This window comes from Vulpes lagopus, chromosome 5 (genome assembly GCF_018345385.1).
Source record: "Vulpes lagopus strain Blue_001 chromosome 5, ASM1834538v1, whole genome shotgun sequence".
NCBI lineage: Eukaryota > Metazoa > Chordata > Mammalia > Carnivora > Canidae > Vulpes > Vulpes lagopus.
This window is the reverse complement of record NC_054828.1, coordinates 84419248-84435742: the sequence shown is the minus strand read 5'-3', so window position 1 is coordinate 84435742 and position 16495 is coordinate 84419248. Positions and strand designations below refer to the sequence as shown.

Sequence of the window (16495 nt, the reverse complement as noted above, 5' to 3'; positions counted from 1 at the left end):
AAAGAGTCTCTTCAAAAAATGGTGTTGAGAAAACTGAATAGCCACATGCAGAAGAATGAAACTGGACCAGTTCCTCACACCATACACAAAAATAAACTCAAAATGGATGAAAGACCTAAATGTGAGGCAGGAATCCATCAAAATCCTAGAGGAGAACAACACAGGCAGCAACTGCTATGACCTTGGTCACAGCAATTTCTTGCTAGACACATCTCCAAAGGCAAGAGAAAGAAAAGCAAAAATGAATTACTGGGACTTCATCAAGATAAAAAGCTTTTGCCCAGCAAAGAAACAGTTGACAGAACCAAAAGACAATCAACCAACAGAATGGGAGAAGATATTTACAAATGTCTTATCAGATAAAGGGCTAGTATCCAAAACCTATAAAGAATTTATCAAATTCCACACCCAGGCATGCAAGGGTGGCTCAGCGGTTTAGCACCTGCCTTCAGCCCAGGGCATGATCCTGGAGTCCCCGGACTGAGCACCACATCAGGCTCCCTGCATGGAGCCTGCTTCTCCCTCTGCCTATGTCTCCACCTCTCTCTCTGTGTCTCTCATGAATAAATAAATAAAATCTTAAAAAAAAAAAAGTCCACCCCCAAAGAACAAATAATCCAATCAAGAATTGGGCAGAAGACATGAACAGACATTTCTCCAAAGAAGATATACAAATGGCCAAAAGACACATGAAAAAATGCTCCATGTCACTTGGCACCAAGGAAATACAAATCAAAACTACAATGAGATACCACCTCACACTGGTCAGAAATGGCTAAAATTAACAAGTCAGGAAACACAGATGTTGGCGAGGATGCAGAGAAAAAGGAATCCTCTCACAATGTTGGTGGGAATGCAAACTGGTGCAGCCACTCTGGAAAGCAGTATGGAGGTTCCTCAAGAAGTTAAAAATAGAGCTACCTTACCACCCCAATGGTGGCACTACTAGGTATCAACCCCAAAGACACAAATGTAGTGATCTGAAGGGGCACCTACACCCCAATGTCTGTAGCAGCAATGTCCACAATAGCCAAACTATGGAAAGAGCCCAGATGTCTATCAACAGATAAATGGATAAAGAAGAGATGGTATATATATATATATGTATATATATATATATATATATATATATACACACACACATATATACACATACACACACACACACACACACAAGGGATACTACTCAGTCACAAAAAATAAAATAAAATAAAATAAATATTGCCATTTGCAACGATGTGGATGGTACCAGAGGGTATTATGCTAGGCGAAATAAGTCAATCAGAGAAAGACAACTGTATGATCTCACTCATATATGGTATTTAAGAAACAAAACAGGGACACCTGGGTGGCTCAGCAGTTGAGCCTTTGGCTCAGGGCGCCATCCTGGAGTCCCAGGATTGAGTCCCACACATTGGGCTTCCTGCAGGGAGCCTGGTTCTCCCTCTGCCTATGTCTCTGTCCCTCTTTCTGTGTCTCTCATGAATAAATAAAATCTTAAAAAAAAAAAAAAGAAGAGAGAGAGAGAGAGAGAGAGAGAAAAGAAAAACAAAACAGGATCATGGGGAAGAGAGGGGAAAAAAATAAAACAAGATGAAATCTGAAAAGGAAACAAACCATACAGACTTTTAATCATAGAAACAAACAGAAGAAAAACAAAACAGGATCATGGAGAAGAGAGGGAAAAAAATAAAACAAGATGAAATCTGAGAAGGAAACAATCCATACAGACTCTTAATCATAGAAACAAACTGAGGGTTGCTAGAGGGGAGGGGGTTAGGGGAATGGATAACTGGGTGAGGTAATGAGGACAGGGTATTATATAAGACTGATGAGGGACACCTGGGTGGCTAAGTGGTTGAGCATCTGCCTTTGGCTAAGGGTCCCGGGATCAAGTCCCGCATAGGGCTCCCCGCAAGGAGCCTGCTTCTCCCTCTGCCTGTGTCTCTGCCTCTCTCCCTGTCTCTCTCTCTCTCAGGAATAAATAAATAAAATCTTAAAAAAAAAAAAAAAAGACTGATGAATCACTGACCTTGACCTTTGAAACTAATAATACACGTTAATGAGCTGAATTTAAATTTTTAAAAATTAACTTAAAAATGTTTTTAAATGTTTGGGTTCTCCAAGGTTCCTTGGCATCCTGCAGGACACCTGAATGCCCATGGTGAAAGCTCAATGAATTAAGTGCCCACTGGAATATTTACCAGGCAAAACAATAACTACTACTTTTTGACGATCAAAACAGTCTACAGCATCAAAGTCCTACAGAACTTTCTGTGATGATGGAACTATTCTCTATCTGCACAGCAGCCACTAGTCAAGTTGTGGCTATTGAGCACTTAAAAAGTGGCTAGTACAAGAGACGCACTGGATTTTAAATATTTCATTTTAAATAAATAAGATACAAAGAGCCACCTATGGCTGGTGATGACTGTTGAACAGCACAGATCTATATATGTCTCTTCTGTCTCTTCACTTGTACTTTGCTGTACTTAGTTCACTCTGCAGTTTGTACCTTGTCTATGGAGCAGTCCTAGGCAATAAATCCTAGGCTTCTTTTGGTCCCCACGACCCGTCCTGCACACAACAGAAACTGAACAAACATGTGATGATTTGATATCCAAACTGAATAGCAAACCTGTTTTTCTCCCTGAAAAGTTCCTGAATTAAATGTAGTCCTTGTCAAAATGGCCTTCAGGGGCCGACCCTAAAATCAGCTCTTTTCTCCATTGTGCATTACCTTGTGCTTTCTAGTTTTCCAAACTGGAGCTGCAGCAAAAGCCTTCTGCTATTCACGAGGGACCCCCTTATTGCTACAAAGGAGGGTCTGGAGAAGCAAAACAGGCGAGGAGCCTCGGGAGACTAATCACGTAGCGTCCTAATCCACACTACTCCCTCGAGGAGAGGCCTGCCCTTCAGGCATACTAATCTCCTAACCGTCTCCCCAAACAAGGCAGTCCCAGGAGAATCACTCTCTCCACTCCTACAAACGGGCACCAGGAGCCCCACCTCCTCCCCAAAGCACTGTTAACTACACCCGCTGGGAATACGGACTCTCCGAACATCTGGTCTAATTCAAAAGGCCCGGGACCCGGCGAGAGCGGGAAACAAGAGAGAATGGGAGACTTGAGGCAGTCCGCCAGAACCCGGGCAAGCGTTGGGGGCCCACGAGGCGAGACGGCCGCTACAAGCCTTGGAAGGCGTGTTCAGTACCTGTCCCGCACGGCGACCGCAGCGGGCAGCGGGCAGCGGGCAGCGGGCCAGGGCGCGGCGCTCAGAGACGCCCGCCTCACGCCGCCCGACCGCAGCCCCCCCTCACCTGCTCGCGGCCGGTCTGCTGGTTCTGCGAGAAGCGGTGCCGCGAGAGCGGGGACGGAGGCAGAGGCCGAGCGGGGTGCGCCTGCAGCCAGGCCTCGGCCTCTTCGTCGTCCTCCTCGTCCGTACTCTCCCGAGGAGGGCTCTCATAGTTAAAGTCCGAGTCCAGCTCCCGCCTCTGCTCTTCCTCCACCTCCTCCACCATCACCACCTCTTCTGAGCCCAGGTTCGCCGGCTTCGCCGGCTCCTCCGGCTCCTCCGGCTCCTCCGCCTCTTCCTCCGCCTCCTCCTCCTCCTCCTCCTCGAGCTCGCCGGGCCACGGCAGGTCTTCAGGCTCCATATTGCTGTCTCGCTCTAGGAGGCAGAGGAGGAGGAGGAGAAGGGAAAGGGGGGGAGGGGAAGGGAGGAGAGCGGGCTGGCCGTTGCGGCCGCGCGCAGGCGCAAAGACCGCCGCCGCCGCCGCCGCCGCCGCGCGCCGCGCCGCGCCGCGCGGAAGGGGCGGGGCAAGGAGTGAGAGCGCGCGTTGCTAGGGACGCCCCGCGGGGGCGGGCGGGGGAGGCCCGGGGCGTGGCGCGGGCTGCGGAGGGAGTGGCGGCGCCCTCGTCACCCGCTGGGATCTTGCGCTCACAGTGCTGAAAGCTCACAATAAACCCGGACTGGGTTCCTCTCTAGGGACGGGAGAATTTAGCCCCCGGCTGGGCCAGGACAAAACTGAATTTTGAACCCTTGCACCGAGAGGACAAACCCGCGATCATCAAACTTGCAAACTAAATTTTTGAAGGCTGAGTGCCTGCTTTACGACAGGGTGTATGTTGGGCACTTGTACCTATCAGTGAAAAAGTGTCTGGAGCCTGTAGAGGGGTTAGAACTGGACGCTGGTATCAGAAAAATGGAAGTTTGAATCCTGACATCGCCACTTACGGCTGTGTGACTGAGCCTCTATAAAATAAGAGACCATCACATAGGATGGTTGTGATAATGAAAGCAGATAACCAACCTGAAGGACTTAGTGGTAGGTATTATTCATCGACCATTGTGCAGTAACTCATTAAATGCTCACAGTTCTGTGAGATGAGTATTATTGCCATTTCATATTTGAAGAATCTAATGCTCAGAAAACGTAACTAACTTGCCCAAAGTCTCTTACCTAGTAATTGGCTGGCTGAGTCAGTGCCATCCCAAGTGTTTTGCAAATCCAGTGAATTGCCCTGGCCCAGCTAATAAAGGGCAAGTATTTGTACTGATAGCACATATATTTTTAGGTTAGTCAATGATTTTGAAGTGCTTTACAAACAGATTTCCTGACTATTTCAGGAACTCCTGTAAAATGAATAGCAAATTAAAGAATCTTGGGATGCTCTGCTATTACCCAAGGATATAGCCATAGTTAGAGTCCAGCAAAAATTCTTCATGATATCTAGCCACAGAAGCAAAGAGGCAATGATATCAAAACAACATTGGTGGGATAATTTTTAGGGGTATTGCCAATGATGCACGTCCTATCTGCCAATGACCCAGTGCTGGCAAAACTATAAAGATAGAACTTAGACTGGAGCCCAACCCTCAGGGCCCTTATGAACACCCCTAAATGGACTGTGAGTATAATCAAATATAACTCTTCTTATGACAGATTGAGGCTTTTCCTTGCTGGAGAACTATGGATGTAATGATAGAAAAAAATTGCTTGATTTTGTATTCCTGACTTGAAAAAAATCCCAGTGTACCTCTCCAGTAACAGGTACACACATTTCAGTGACACCATTACCAAATAATTCTGTAAACCTTTACCATTTACTTAGAAACTCCACTATCTGTATCATCTACAAATTTTAGGAAAAATAAAGGGAACTAATGGAATTCTAAAACTAATTATCAAAGTTCTCAGATGGGCAGCCCAGGTGGCTCAGCAGTTTAGCACCACCTTCAGCCCAGGGTGGGATCCTGGAGGCCCAGGATCAAGTCCCATGTCCGGCTCCCTGCATGGGGCCTGCTTCTCCCTCTGCCTGTCTCTGCCTCTGTGTGTGTGTGTCTCTCATGAATAAATAAATAAAAATCTTTAAAAATAAATAAATAAAAGCTCTCAGAAACTCTCAAATTTCCAAGGCCCAAAGTAGTTCCATTTGCCTTGATGGCAATAACATCAAAAATTATTATAAGACAAGTTACCTCCTTCTGAGTTAGTAACAGGCTGCCTCATGTATTTGGGAATTATTTCCAATACTAGATTCTACCTTAACACAAGCTGATATGACTAATTGCTGTAGGGGACCCACTATTACTCCTGCTTTCAACAATAAGGCAACAAAGCATTTCCAAAGCACCCACCTAAGCAGGTTCTGCATGATCTGAAATCTAGAGATTTGGTCTTCTCTACAAGCATCAGAAAAAAAATCTCCCTTAATCTTCAATGGAAAAACCTCATCAGGCACTGTTAACCCAACAGTAAAACTCCAAAGGCATTTATCCTTGGATTCATGTTACCCAACTAAAACTACATGCATCATTTTTTTTCTGGGTTACTTGATGTCTAATCCATTGGAAGACCTCAAACTGAAGATTCTTGGGACTTCTCCAGAAGCTACTGACTACAGAAATGGATAGTTTGTGCCCATTACAGCAGAACAATATTAATTTTAAGATTCTTCAGCATCTTCTATCTTACCACTAATCTTGCCTGTTGTTTTTGACAACGTTTACTAAGAAAATGATTTCTCTATATGATCTCCCTTATCTTCATACTGTTACTTTTGACTCCCTATGCTCGTCTGCCACTTAATAAAAAACAATTTTAAAAAAGAAAGCAAAAAAAAAAATAACAAAAGAAAAGGAGAAGAAAGGAAAACAATACTCTCTGGTGTGTCTTTCTCAAACCCTAACTATTGCTCTTCATTTAACAGCTGAAATGTGTAAGTCTTCTTGGCATCTTCCACATTCCAGGTTGACAGTCTGAAAGACAAACTGCTATCTCCTGAGTCTGAGCCTTCCAGAGAAGAAATTGGAGTTCTCTTTCTACTACATCATCCTTTAAACAAATGGCTGTATCCTTGAGTTACACCAGTATGTCCCTATACCTTTTCACCCATTCTCCTTAGGAGCCAAAACACAGGATGATGTGAAGGATGGCCCTGAAAGAGAAAATGAGATCAATAAAGAAGTAACAACAGTACTTCAGATGATGAATGACAGGATGCAGATTGTGGCATGGGGATTGGAGAAGATAGATACAAAAGCTATATGAAGGATACATCAATAGGGCCTAGTGACTGGGTATGGGGATGAAAGGTAGGAGGAAGGAGTAAGATAAATCCCACATTTTGGTTTGGGCAGCTGAGCTGGTGATGGAAATACAGAAGTAGAAATACGCTTTAGGGAAAAGTCATGGGTTCATTTCTGAACATATTGAGTTTTAGTTGCCTGAAAGATATGCAGTTAGCATATTTAGTTACCAATTGTAGTACAGGTCTGGAACTTGGGGAAGAAGGAGGTGTGGGTTGCTGACAGGTACTAGATTTAAAGAAAGTCGGAACTTGGGGAAGAAGGAGGTGTGGGTTGCTGACAGGTACTAGATTTAAAGAAAGTCGCAATTCAATATAAAACAGAAGTGAGCCAAGGATGGAACAGTGAATAATATGCATATTCCAAAAGAGGAAGAGGAGAGAAGAGACTGAAAAGAAACTACCAGAAAGATAGGAAGAGAATACAAGAAGAGCGGTAATAAGAATATGGGAAATTGAATACAGTTGTCTCTGAAACAACACGGGTTTGAGCTGTACAGATCCACTTATATATGGATTTTGGGGGGTAAATATAGTACAGTACTATAAAAGTATTTTCTCTTCCTTAGAGTTTTCTTATTTTTTAAAGGATTTTATTTATTTATTCATGAAAGAAACAGAGATGCAGAAACTTAGGCAGAGTGAGAAGCAGGCTCCCTGCAGGGAGACTGATGTGGGGCTCAATCCCAGGACCCCAGGATCATGACCTGAGCCGAAGGCAGACACTCAACCAATGAGCCATCCAGGCATCCCTCTTCCTTATGGTTTTCTTGATAACACTTTCTATTCTCCAGCTTACTTCATTATAAGAACATAATACATAATATACATAACATATGAAATATGTTTTATGACTAAGTTATCAGTAAGGCTTCTTCTGATCAAAAGTAGGCCATTAGGGGCAGCCTGGGTGGCTCAGTGGTTTAGTGCCACCTTCAGCCCAGCACCGTGATTCTGGAGACCTGGGATGGAGTCCCACATCAGGCTCCCTGCATGGAGCCTGCTTCTCCCTCTGCCTGTGTCTCTATCTCTCTCTCTCTCTCTGTGTCTCTCATGAATAAATAAATAAAATCTTAAAAAAAAAAAAGTAGGCCATTAGTAGTTAAGTTTATGAGGAGTCAAGTCACATATGGATTTTCAACTGTGTAGTGGGTACAGTCCCATAAGTCCCCCATTGTTTAAGGGTCAACTATAGTTTTAAGGTGGAAGAGGCTAAAAGCATCAAACGCAGCAGAAAGACAAAATAAGCACTGAAAAGTATCTAATGAAATTAGCATTAAGGAAATATTGGTAACTTCACAAGAAATTATTTTGCTGGAATGGTGGAAACAGACTCCAGGTGTAACAGTTGGGAAGCGATTGGAGGTGAGGAAGGTGAGACATTGAATATGGAAAGGAGGATTTTGGTCACAAAAAGAAAAAAAAAAGGATAAGGTGGTAGCTAGAACAGGAAAGGACCAACGGGAGTCTTTTTTTTTTTTTTTTAATGGAAGAAAATTGAGTTGGTTAGTATGCTGAGATTGACCCAAAGGAAAGAAAGACATTAAGCCTAGAAAACGAAAAGATAATTGAAAAAAACAGAGAAGATGACAGGGGATTCAGGTAGCAGGATTACCCTCAAACAAAAGTGTGTGGCTTTCTCATAGAGGAGAGAAAAGACAGGTGTCAATAGAGATATTTACTTGGGCAAGTGGAACAAGAAATTGATTGAATTCATGTTTCCTGCCTTTTATTCATGTTAATCAAAATGTGGTCTGCGGACCATCTTCATTAGATCACCTGCGGTATATATTTTATGGAGAATCCCAGCTGCTCTCACCTAGAGAATAAGATCTAGGAAGTCTGGGTTGTTGTCCAGGAATCTAATCTTAATATATATACCTCCTACCCCCAAGGAATGCTGATGCACCACAATAGTTGAGAACTGTTCCTTTCTCTGTGAAATATAAAGGACAATACAGTGCTTCCCCACCCACTAGAGAAAGTCATCCCTCTACCTGCCACCTAGCAGCCAAGGCATGGACATATGGCCTAGATTTACACCTTTGGATGTTTCCATATGTGACTTTGACTCTTAAGGAAGTGGAACAGAAGCAATTCAGAACTGTACTACTCAAAATCATAGTCTGGGGACTGGTAGCATCACCTGAGAACTTCTTAGAAATGTAAACTTGCAGGCTGCCTCCAGACCTACCAAACCTGCACTTTAACAAGTGCAGTGGCTGCACTCCACATGGCTTAGAGACATATTAAAGCTCCAAAATGATAGAAATCTCAAGAGGTTCTTATTTCCCTGACCTGCAGGGTAAAGAAATGGGGCTGGGTGGCTCAGTCAAGCGGCCAACTCTTGATTCTGGCTTGGGTGGCTCAGTCAAGCGGCCAACTCTTGATTTTGGCTTAGGTCACGGTCTCTGGGTCACAAGATCGAGCCTCACACCATGCTCCACACTCAGCACAGAGTCTGCTTGAGTTTCTCTCTCACTCTCTCTCTGCCGCTCCCCCTGCTCATGCTCCCATCTCTCTCAAATAAATAAAAAGAAAAAAAAGAGTCAGCAGTAACAACAGCCAATGGAACACGTAGCATGACCTCTGTCATGGGTTCTGTTCTCCAGTATTCCTTGGTTCTTACCCTTCTTGGTCTGCTACTCATACTTAGTACAGGTAACAAACAATCACAAAATCACAGTAACCTATAATAAAAAGTGCTGTTTCTTGCTCATGCACCAGCTAGTTGCCTGGGGATATCTGTTTCAGGCTGCAGTGTATGAGTTGGCTGGGGTGACTTTTAGTACATAAGTCTTTCTTTGAGGACCAACAGGTTACTCAAAGAATGCTCCTTTCAAGACGGAGGTAGGAAGCTCTCAAAGGTGAATGGAAACACAAATGCCTCTTAAGGCCACAGTTACACTGTCACTTTATCCCACACATCATTGCCCAAAGCACATCACATGGCTAAATTCAACATCACATCTCTCCTGTGGAGGTTGATGAAAGATAGGAAATAAATATTTGCTAAATGATGAACCTAACATACATTGCTTTTCCCAAGCCTGGTTTCTGGTTTTCCCACTGGCTCTATGGGCCCCACAATATCCTTCTAGTAGGTTCCTTTTCTGCTGAAGTTAGCCAGCATTGGCTTCCTTAGCTTGAAACCAAAACCTGTCACTGATCCACAGAAGGAAGTCTAGGCCAAATGGAGAAGGTAGAGCCCCAGGATGCAGCTGTCAGAGTCAGAGAAAAAGCACTTAGAGACAATATGCACAAGATGGTTAGACAAATGAAGGGTGAATGGAGAAACAGGAGGTCTTGGCTGGAGACCAAAATATTGGGCTTGTAAAGATCCAAAATGTGGCTACATGAGTTTAAAAGGCCCAAGGTGTGGCTATAGGAGAAAGTTCCTGAAACAAGTCTGCCCATGTAGTTATTAAAAATCCCTGAAATATAAATAGCTGAATGAGGAAAGAAGATAAGTCAGATGCTGCATTCTTCCTGCACACTATCCAGATAAGCCCCAAAGAGGGTTATGTGGACACCAAAAGGATGAGGGAATGGGGGGCAGGTAGGGAGATCAGGGAGGTAAAGGCTTCTAGGTGGCTCAGTTAGTTGAGCATTTGACTCTTGATTTTGGCTAGGAAATAATCTCTGGGTCCTGAGATAGACCTCTGTGTTGAGCTCCATGTTTGGCAGGGAGTCTGCTTGGGATTCTCTCTCCCTTTCCTCCTGCCCCTTCCCCCTGCTCATGCTCATTCTCTCTCTCTCTCTCAAATAAATCTTTTAAAAAATTAAAGAGGGACCAGGGAACCTGGGTGGTTGAATCAGTTAAGCATCTGACTCTTGGTTTCAGCTCAGGTTATGATCTTGAGGCTGTGGAATTGAGCCACATTTTGGGCTCAGTGCTCAGCATGGAGCCTGCTTCAGATTCTCTCTCCCTCTCCCTTCTGCTCTCTCTCTCTCTCTCTCTCTCTCTCTCCCTCAAATAAATAAAATCTTTTTTAAAAGTAGGGGAGGAAAGGGATGACTAGGGCTTTTTGAGCGCCAGGCATTATGATGGGTATTTTATAATTTTTGCCCTTCTAATCTTCACAATTCACCAAAAGATGAGGACATCAAGGTTCAGATAAGTTAAATCATTTTCCCAGTATAACCCAGCCAGCTAGAGGGGGTACAATGTAGCTTCAATCCCAGTCTGTCTGACTACATGGTCCATGATCCTTCCTGTTGAACCATACAGTGTAGAAGCTTCCGGTGTGGCAGTAGGAGTAGACACAACACAAGTCCCAGCCCTGCTGTGAGCAGAACACAGAAAACCTCCTTTGCAGAAGCTACAAGGATAGCTGTATCCTCAGGAGCAAACTAGGTGTGCTAGATGTCAGTTAAGGTAAAGTCCTTACTTACTTAAGGGCGTAAGAGACTGTGGGGGCAGGAAAGTTTGTCGACAGTTGTAGCATAGATTTGGAGGAAGGAGATCAGCATTGGAGGACAAGGCATAGAAGACTTGCAGAAATATGCAGATGAAAGCCATGCTCCACAGAGAGATCAAAAGAGCTTGCATTCTTGTATGTGGCTAAGGATGACACTTTAAGATATGGATCTAGTTTCCATGATAGACCATTCTCTATAGGGAACCAAGAATGATCCAGTTAAACAATCAGAGCATTTCATGTCTTTATTCAAAGTCCTGCAAGGACTTTCAGTCTCACACAGAATAAAAACCAAAGTCCTAACCATGGTCTATAAGAGCCTCCAGACCTAAACTCCTGCCCATCCCTCTTGATCACCCACTTGAACCATGCTGGTCTCCTCACTGTTCCTCAATATGCAAGCCCACCTCAGAGCCCTTGCATCTGCTGTTCCCATGGCCTGGAACACAATTCTACAGAGTCTGCTTACTTTATCAGAGAGCCCTTCTCTTATAACCCAGTATAGTCATCAATGCTTTATTTTGCTTCTTAGAACTTATCACCACTCAACAGTTATTTGTTTGTTTACTGTCTGCCCCCCACTAGGATACAAGCTGTACAAGAGAATGGATTTTATCTGTTTTGCACACCACTCTATGCTTAGTGCCTTATACAGTATCTGGCATATGAAGTGGTGCTTGATAAACATTGTTGAATGAAATCAATGGAAATTGCATTGAATTGGCTGGTCAAAAGATTCTGAATAGAATTTCAGAATAAATTTTGTTTCACTGGAGCTGATAAAGATGTCTGCCTACTGGAAAACCTTTAATTTCCTTTCCCAGCTGGCTTCTGGAAGCTAACTATAACCTGCAGTTGACTCCTGGTGGCAAACTCTCCCTTAGGATGAGTCATTTCCACTAATGGTTAAGTTAATCCATTAATAGCTTCATTTTCATGGTGCTTTTATAATCATAAAAAGAAATTACAAAAGTTATTATGTGGCATATGCAGATAGAAACTCTGTTTTATATATGCTATGTTTGTCTGTGTGTATACATCTAAAATAAATTTATATATGAAAACCAGTGAAGATAACTTGGAATATGCACCACATTTCTACTCCTGTGAGTACAAAATTACTATTTCAACTCACTGATTCCCTTGATGGTTCCAACACTGTGACTCCTCTATCTGGACTTTTCACAAGTTTTATACAACATCTCAATCTGCCACAGATACTTCAACACCACTGGATATGTTGGGTCATAAGGGCTGGATGCTAGAGCAGTTTCAATAAGCTGAAGTTTTTTCTTATTCTGGTCTTGACTCAAATCATGTAACCCTTCCAGGTTACTCTGTGAACAGGTTGGAGTACAAGTTACTCAGTAAATGTGGCCTATGTTGTCCCCAAAATCCAGAATGATCCACTATATATCATACCTTTTTCTCAAAGGTACAGATGCAAGATGGGTTGTTTTGTTGTTGTTATTTGTTTGGCTACTTATTTTTTTATTTTGAAGGTAACATCTCCACATTCCCCAGGCCACTGGATCCCTGGATGCTTCCCTGAAGTGACACCTTGAAATTTTTGCGGGATTTCCCAGCCACTCTCAAGTATGTATATATTTTATCAGAGAACTGAGGATAACTGCTGCATCCTGGTCCCTAGTCTTATCAGAATGATTGTTATAAATTTATTGGATCAAAGCAACATCTAGTAGGATGGTGAGTAATCATAAAGACCAAATTATGATCCAATGCTAAACTGAAGTAGCCCTGAGCCAAGAGAATATACAACTGACCTTTCACGTAAAAGCAATGTCCTCTTCTAGTCTCTGCTTATTGGAAGATAGAAAAAAAGATCAATAGCATCCTACCACGTACCAGAGGATAGATTGATTTTTCCTCCAGTGAAAAGATCACATTTGAATCAGCAGCTACAACTGAAGTTACCATTTGATTAAGCTTATAGTCATCCAATGACATTATCTAAGACACACCTCAAGCAGGTGAGTGAAGTGGAGATATGATAAGAGTCATCACTTATAAATATTTTAAGTCTTTGATGGTGCCTAATTATAGAAATTCCCCCCAAATGATGTGATATTGTCTTTAGTTTATAATTTGGATAGGGAAGGCAATTTCCAGGAACTTCAGTTTGGTTCTTTCTACCATAAAAGACAAGATTTTGGGATGCATGGGTGGCTCAGAAGTTGAGCATCTGCCCTCGGCTCAGGGCGTGATCCTGGAGTCCAGGGATGGAGTCCCACATTGGGCTCCATGCATGGAGCCTGCTTCTCCCGGTGCCTGTGTCTCTGCTTCTCTATCTCTATATCTCTCATGAATAAATAAGTAAAATCTTAAAAAAAAATAATAAGACAAGATTTCATGGGTCAGAGAGCAAGGTATATGTATATTTTTCTACCAGTAGCTGAATATTTCTACTCCAACTATAAACTCAAGAACTAGGAAAATAAACACAGGATGGATTTGAAGATCCACTTCCACTGGGCCCCTATGAGAAGAATGGTAGCCAAACTTTCATCTCCTAGCTCTTATAAGCCCCACCCTGACTAGTGGACCACGGTGGGATTCAGGTTCCTTAGGGATTAATTCTGGTTCAGAGACAGTAACTAATAACTCCTGAGACGTCTGGATATATTTCTTTTTCCCCAGGCTAAGTTACCATGGTAAATAGGCACAAGTCTCTTCAAGGGAAGTCTAGGAATAAGAGATATTACAAGGTCCTTCCTCAAGAGTTCCTGATCTCTCCTTCCACCAGGGGGCCCTGGAACATTGAACTGACTCAGAAATGGATAAAGGGGAAGAGGCCATGACTCTTCATTGTGATGGATTCTTTTTTGTACACCTAAAATTCCCCCCCCCCCCAGTTGCACTGTTTAAGTAGAACCTTAGTTGGGTCTCTGTTTTGGCTCTGAGTATCCCATGTTAGCTACCATCAAAATTTCCTATAGGTCAAACTATTCTGATGTCTTTTATGGTAGTCATGCTCACCTTTTTCTATTGGTTAAGGGCCACTCTATGGTCCCCACCATTCTGAGATATGATTATCCCCCTTGAAATCAAGGAGTACATTTCAGTAGCAGAATATCCCCCTTCATCCTCAGTCTACAGAGGACAAGTACTTGTGCCTTGTAAAAATATAGGGCTCTTCTCACCAGTAGGTGAAGGGAATGTTTTCTGAGCCTCTTTGCCTCAGGAAAGGGGTGAGTGAATGACAAATCCACATTTAATAAATCTACTCAAAACTTCCAAACTACTAAAGTCTTTGGATTTTTCTATATCACACCAAAGAGTTTCCAGTATCTCAACTTCATCTATCATATGCCACACCAGGCTTCCATCAGCTGATCAAGCAGATAGATCCTCTAAAACTAGCAAATTTAGGCCAAAGTAAAATTGTGTCCCTAATCTCTTGAACTGCATGTCCACATATATTATCCAAGTCCAACTGAAAGAAATCAGCAAAAGTTGCAATTTTTTTGCTACGTAACATCTGACTTTAATTGGTCCCTCGAGACAAGGGACAGCATGACTCATGTCTGGATGTAATGAGAGGGGGTCAAAGGGGTATGAGGAGAATTGGCGTCCACTTGCAAGGAAACTATCTCATGCAAGGTCATTAAAAAGGGCTTCAAGCATCAGACAAAGGCAAGGAGAGGGTATTCTTTTGCTATCAAGATCAGCTCAGTGAGGTTTGAGGTATTTGGTACCAGCCAGATCCCAAATTTCATTTTACCACCCTTTCCCATTCTATGCCCTAACTTTTACCTAAAAGATTAGACAAGACTATGGGTTCAACCTACATTAATCCAGCAACCAGTTAATTTCAGCCAAGTTGGATCACATGAAGAGATTCTTTTAGAGAATTATGGAACTCCCTATTCTCTAATAATGCCTCAAAGCAAGAATTTAAAACCCTGAGACTTTCATTTTCTTTCTTTAAGCAGAGTTAAAAAGCCACAGACTAAGCCGCAGCCTTTATATTCCATGTGCCCTCCACATGGCCAATAACAGTAACCACTTCGATCTTCAATATGCTTCAATATTGTCTTCAATATGGACTTTACTTCATGCATGTGTACCATTCATCATGCCAGCAATCCACCTTCTGATGTTAAACAGATCATCATAGCTTTCAACTACATCCAGGTCAGAGAACCAATCCCACCTTTCCATCTTATTAGGGTACTATTGCCTGCAATCATAGACAGTATTGGTCAGAGTTACTTGTTTTAATCAACAGGATATACTACAGCATGTTTCAATGCAGAGAGATTTATTGTAGAATGTTATCTGTAAGAATAGACAAGAAATTTTGGATGATAATGCAGCCAGGAGAAACACCCAATCTCATGATGGAAGGTCCCAATGGAAACCCTTACCTTTTATAGACATGTATGAGGCTAGGGACAAAACAACAGGAAGAATCTCCAGTACAGCTTCCCCCCTCAAAGAATCGAATGCTTCCACCACCTGATATGTATGCTACTTCCCATATTGTTCACTTCTAGCATCTAATACTGTGCAGGTATATTTACTTGGATGAATTATTCAAAGCCTGGGATTCTGTTGTTTTAATTTTAATCCTCCCTTTTATGGGAAAGCAGGCTAGAAGTGGAATGCAATGGATATTGAATGGCCAAATCTTCATTCCTGCAACAATCAGAAACACTTGTTGCCCAGGAAATATATTCCTGGAAATCTATCTCACAGAAACAAAAGCACTCACATGTAAAGACCTATGTAAGACTATTCATTACAGATATTTTGCAAATAACAAAAATCCATAATTAAAGTGAAGGCACAACACTAAGAACATGGTTGAATTCACTACAGTCCATGTATATCTCTGAGTGCTATCATTATAAAGAAGAAATAGAGTTGAGTGGGAGAGATTTCCTCAACATGATGCTGACTGAGAAAAGCAATATAAAGACAAATGTATGTATGTGATCTTGTTTTTGTTTAGAAAATTAAAAGAGGGAAGCCTAGGTTGCTCAGTGGTTGGGCGTCTGCCTTAGGCTTAGGGCATGATTCCGGGATCCAGGATCTAGTCCCACATCAAGCTCCTTGCATGGAGCCTACTTCTCTGCCTGTGTCTCTGCCTCTCTCTGTGTGTCTCTCATGAATAAATAAAATCTTTAAAGAAAAAAATAAAAGAAAATTAAAAGAAACTATATATAATGCATATGTGTATATGATTAAATGAATATAATAAAAACCATAGAAGAAATACATACCAGGCTTAGAACATGGGCTCTCTGGAGAGATTTGAAGTGATACATGTGTGAGGGAAGGGAGGACTATAGCAAGAGGAAAAGAAGAAAAGAAAGAAAACTAGATTTGAAACTCATAGTATGGATTCTGGGAAGGTGGCCACAGTAGCACCAGCAGAGATATTTAACCTCTACGAATCAACACATAAAAAGAGCAGAATATCTAGGTAGTAAAACCAAAGCACATGGAAAATATTCATAA

The 16495-nt window shown here is 42.4% G+C and overlaps 1 protein-coding gene across 4 annotated transcripts in view; it reads right to left on the bottom strand.

Moving 5' to 3' along the window:
* The window catches only part of ALMS1 (ALMS1 centrosome and basal body associated protein), a 223728-nt gene extending 220017 nt beyond the window's left edge, over nt 1–3711 (bottom strand). For all 4 annotated transcript variants that reach the window (XM_041754600.1, XM_041754601.1, XM_041754602.1 and 1 more), the window contains exon 1: nt 3320–3711. In XM_041754600.1, the coding sequence (XP_041610534.1) occupies nt 3320–3655 (336 nt within the window). In that variant the 5' untranslated portion in view covers nt 3656–3711. The remainder of the gene's footprint in view (nt 1–3319) is intronic.
* Nucleotides 3712–16495: the final 12784 nt, after the last annotated feature.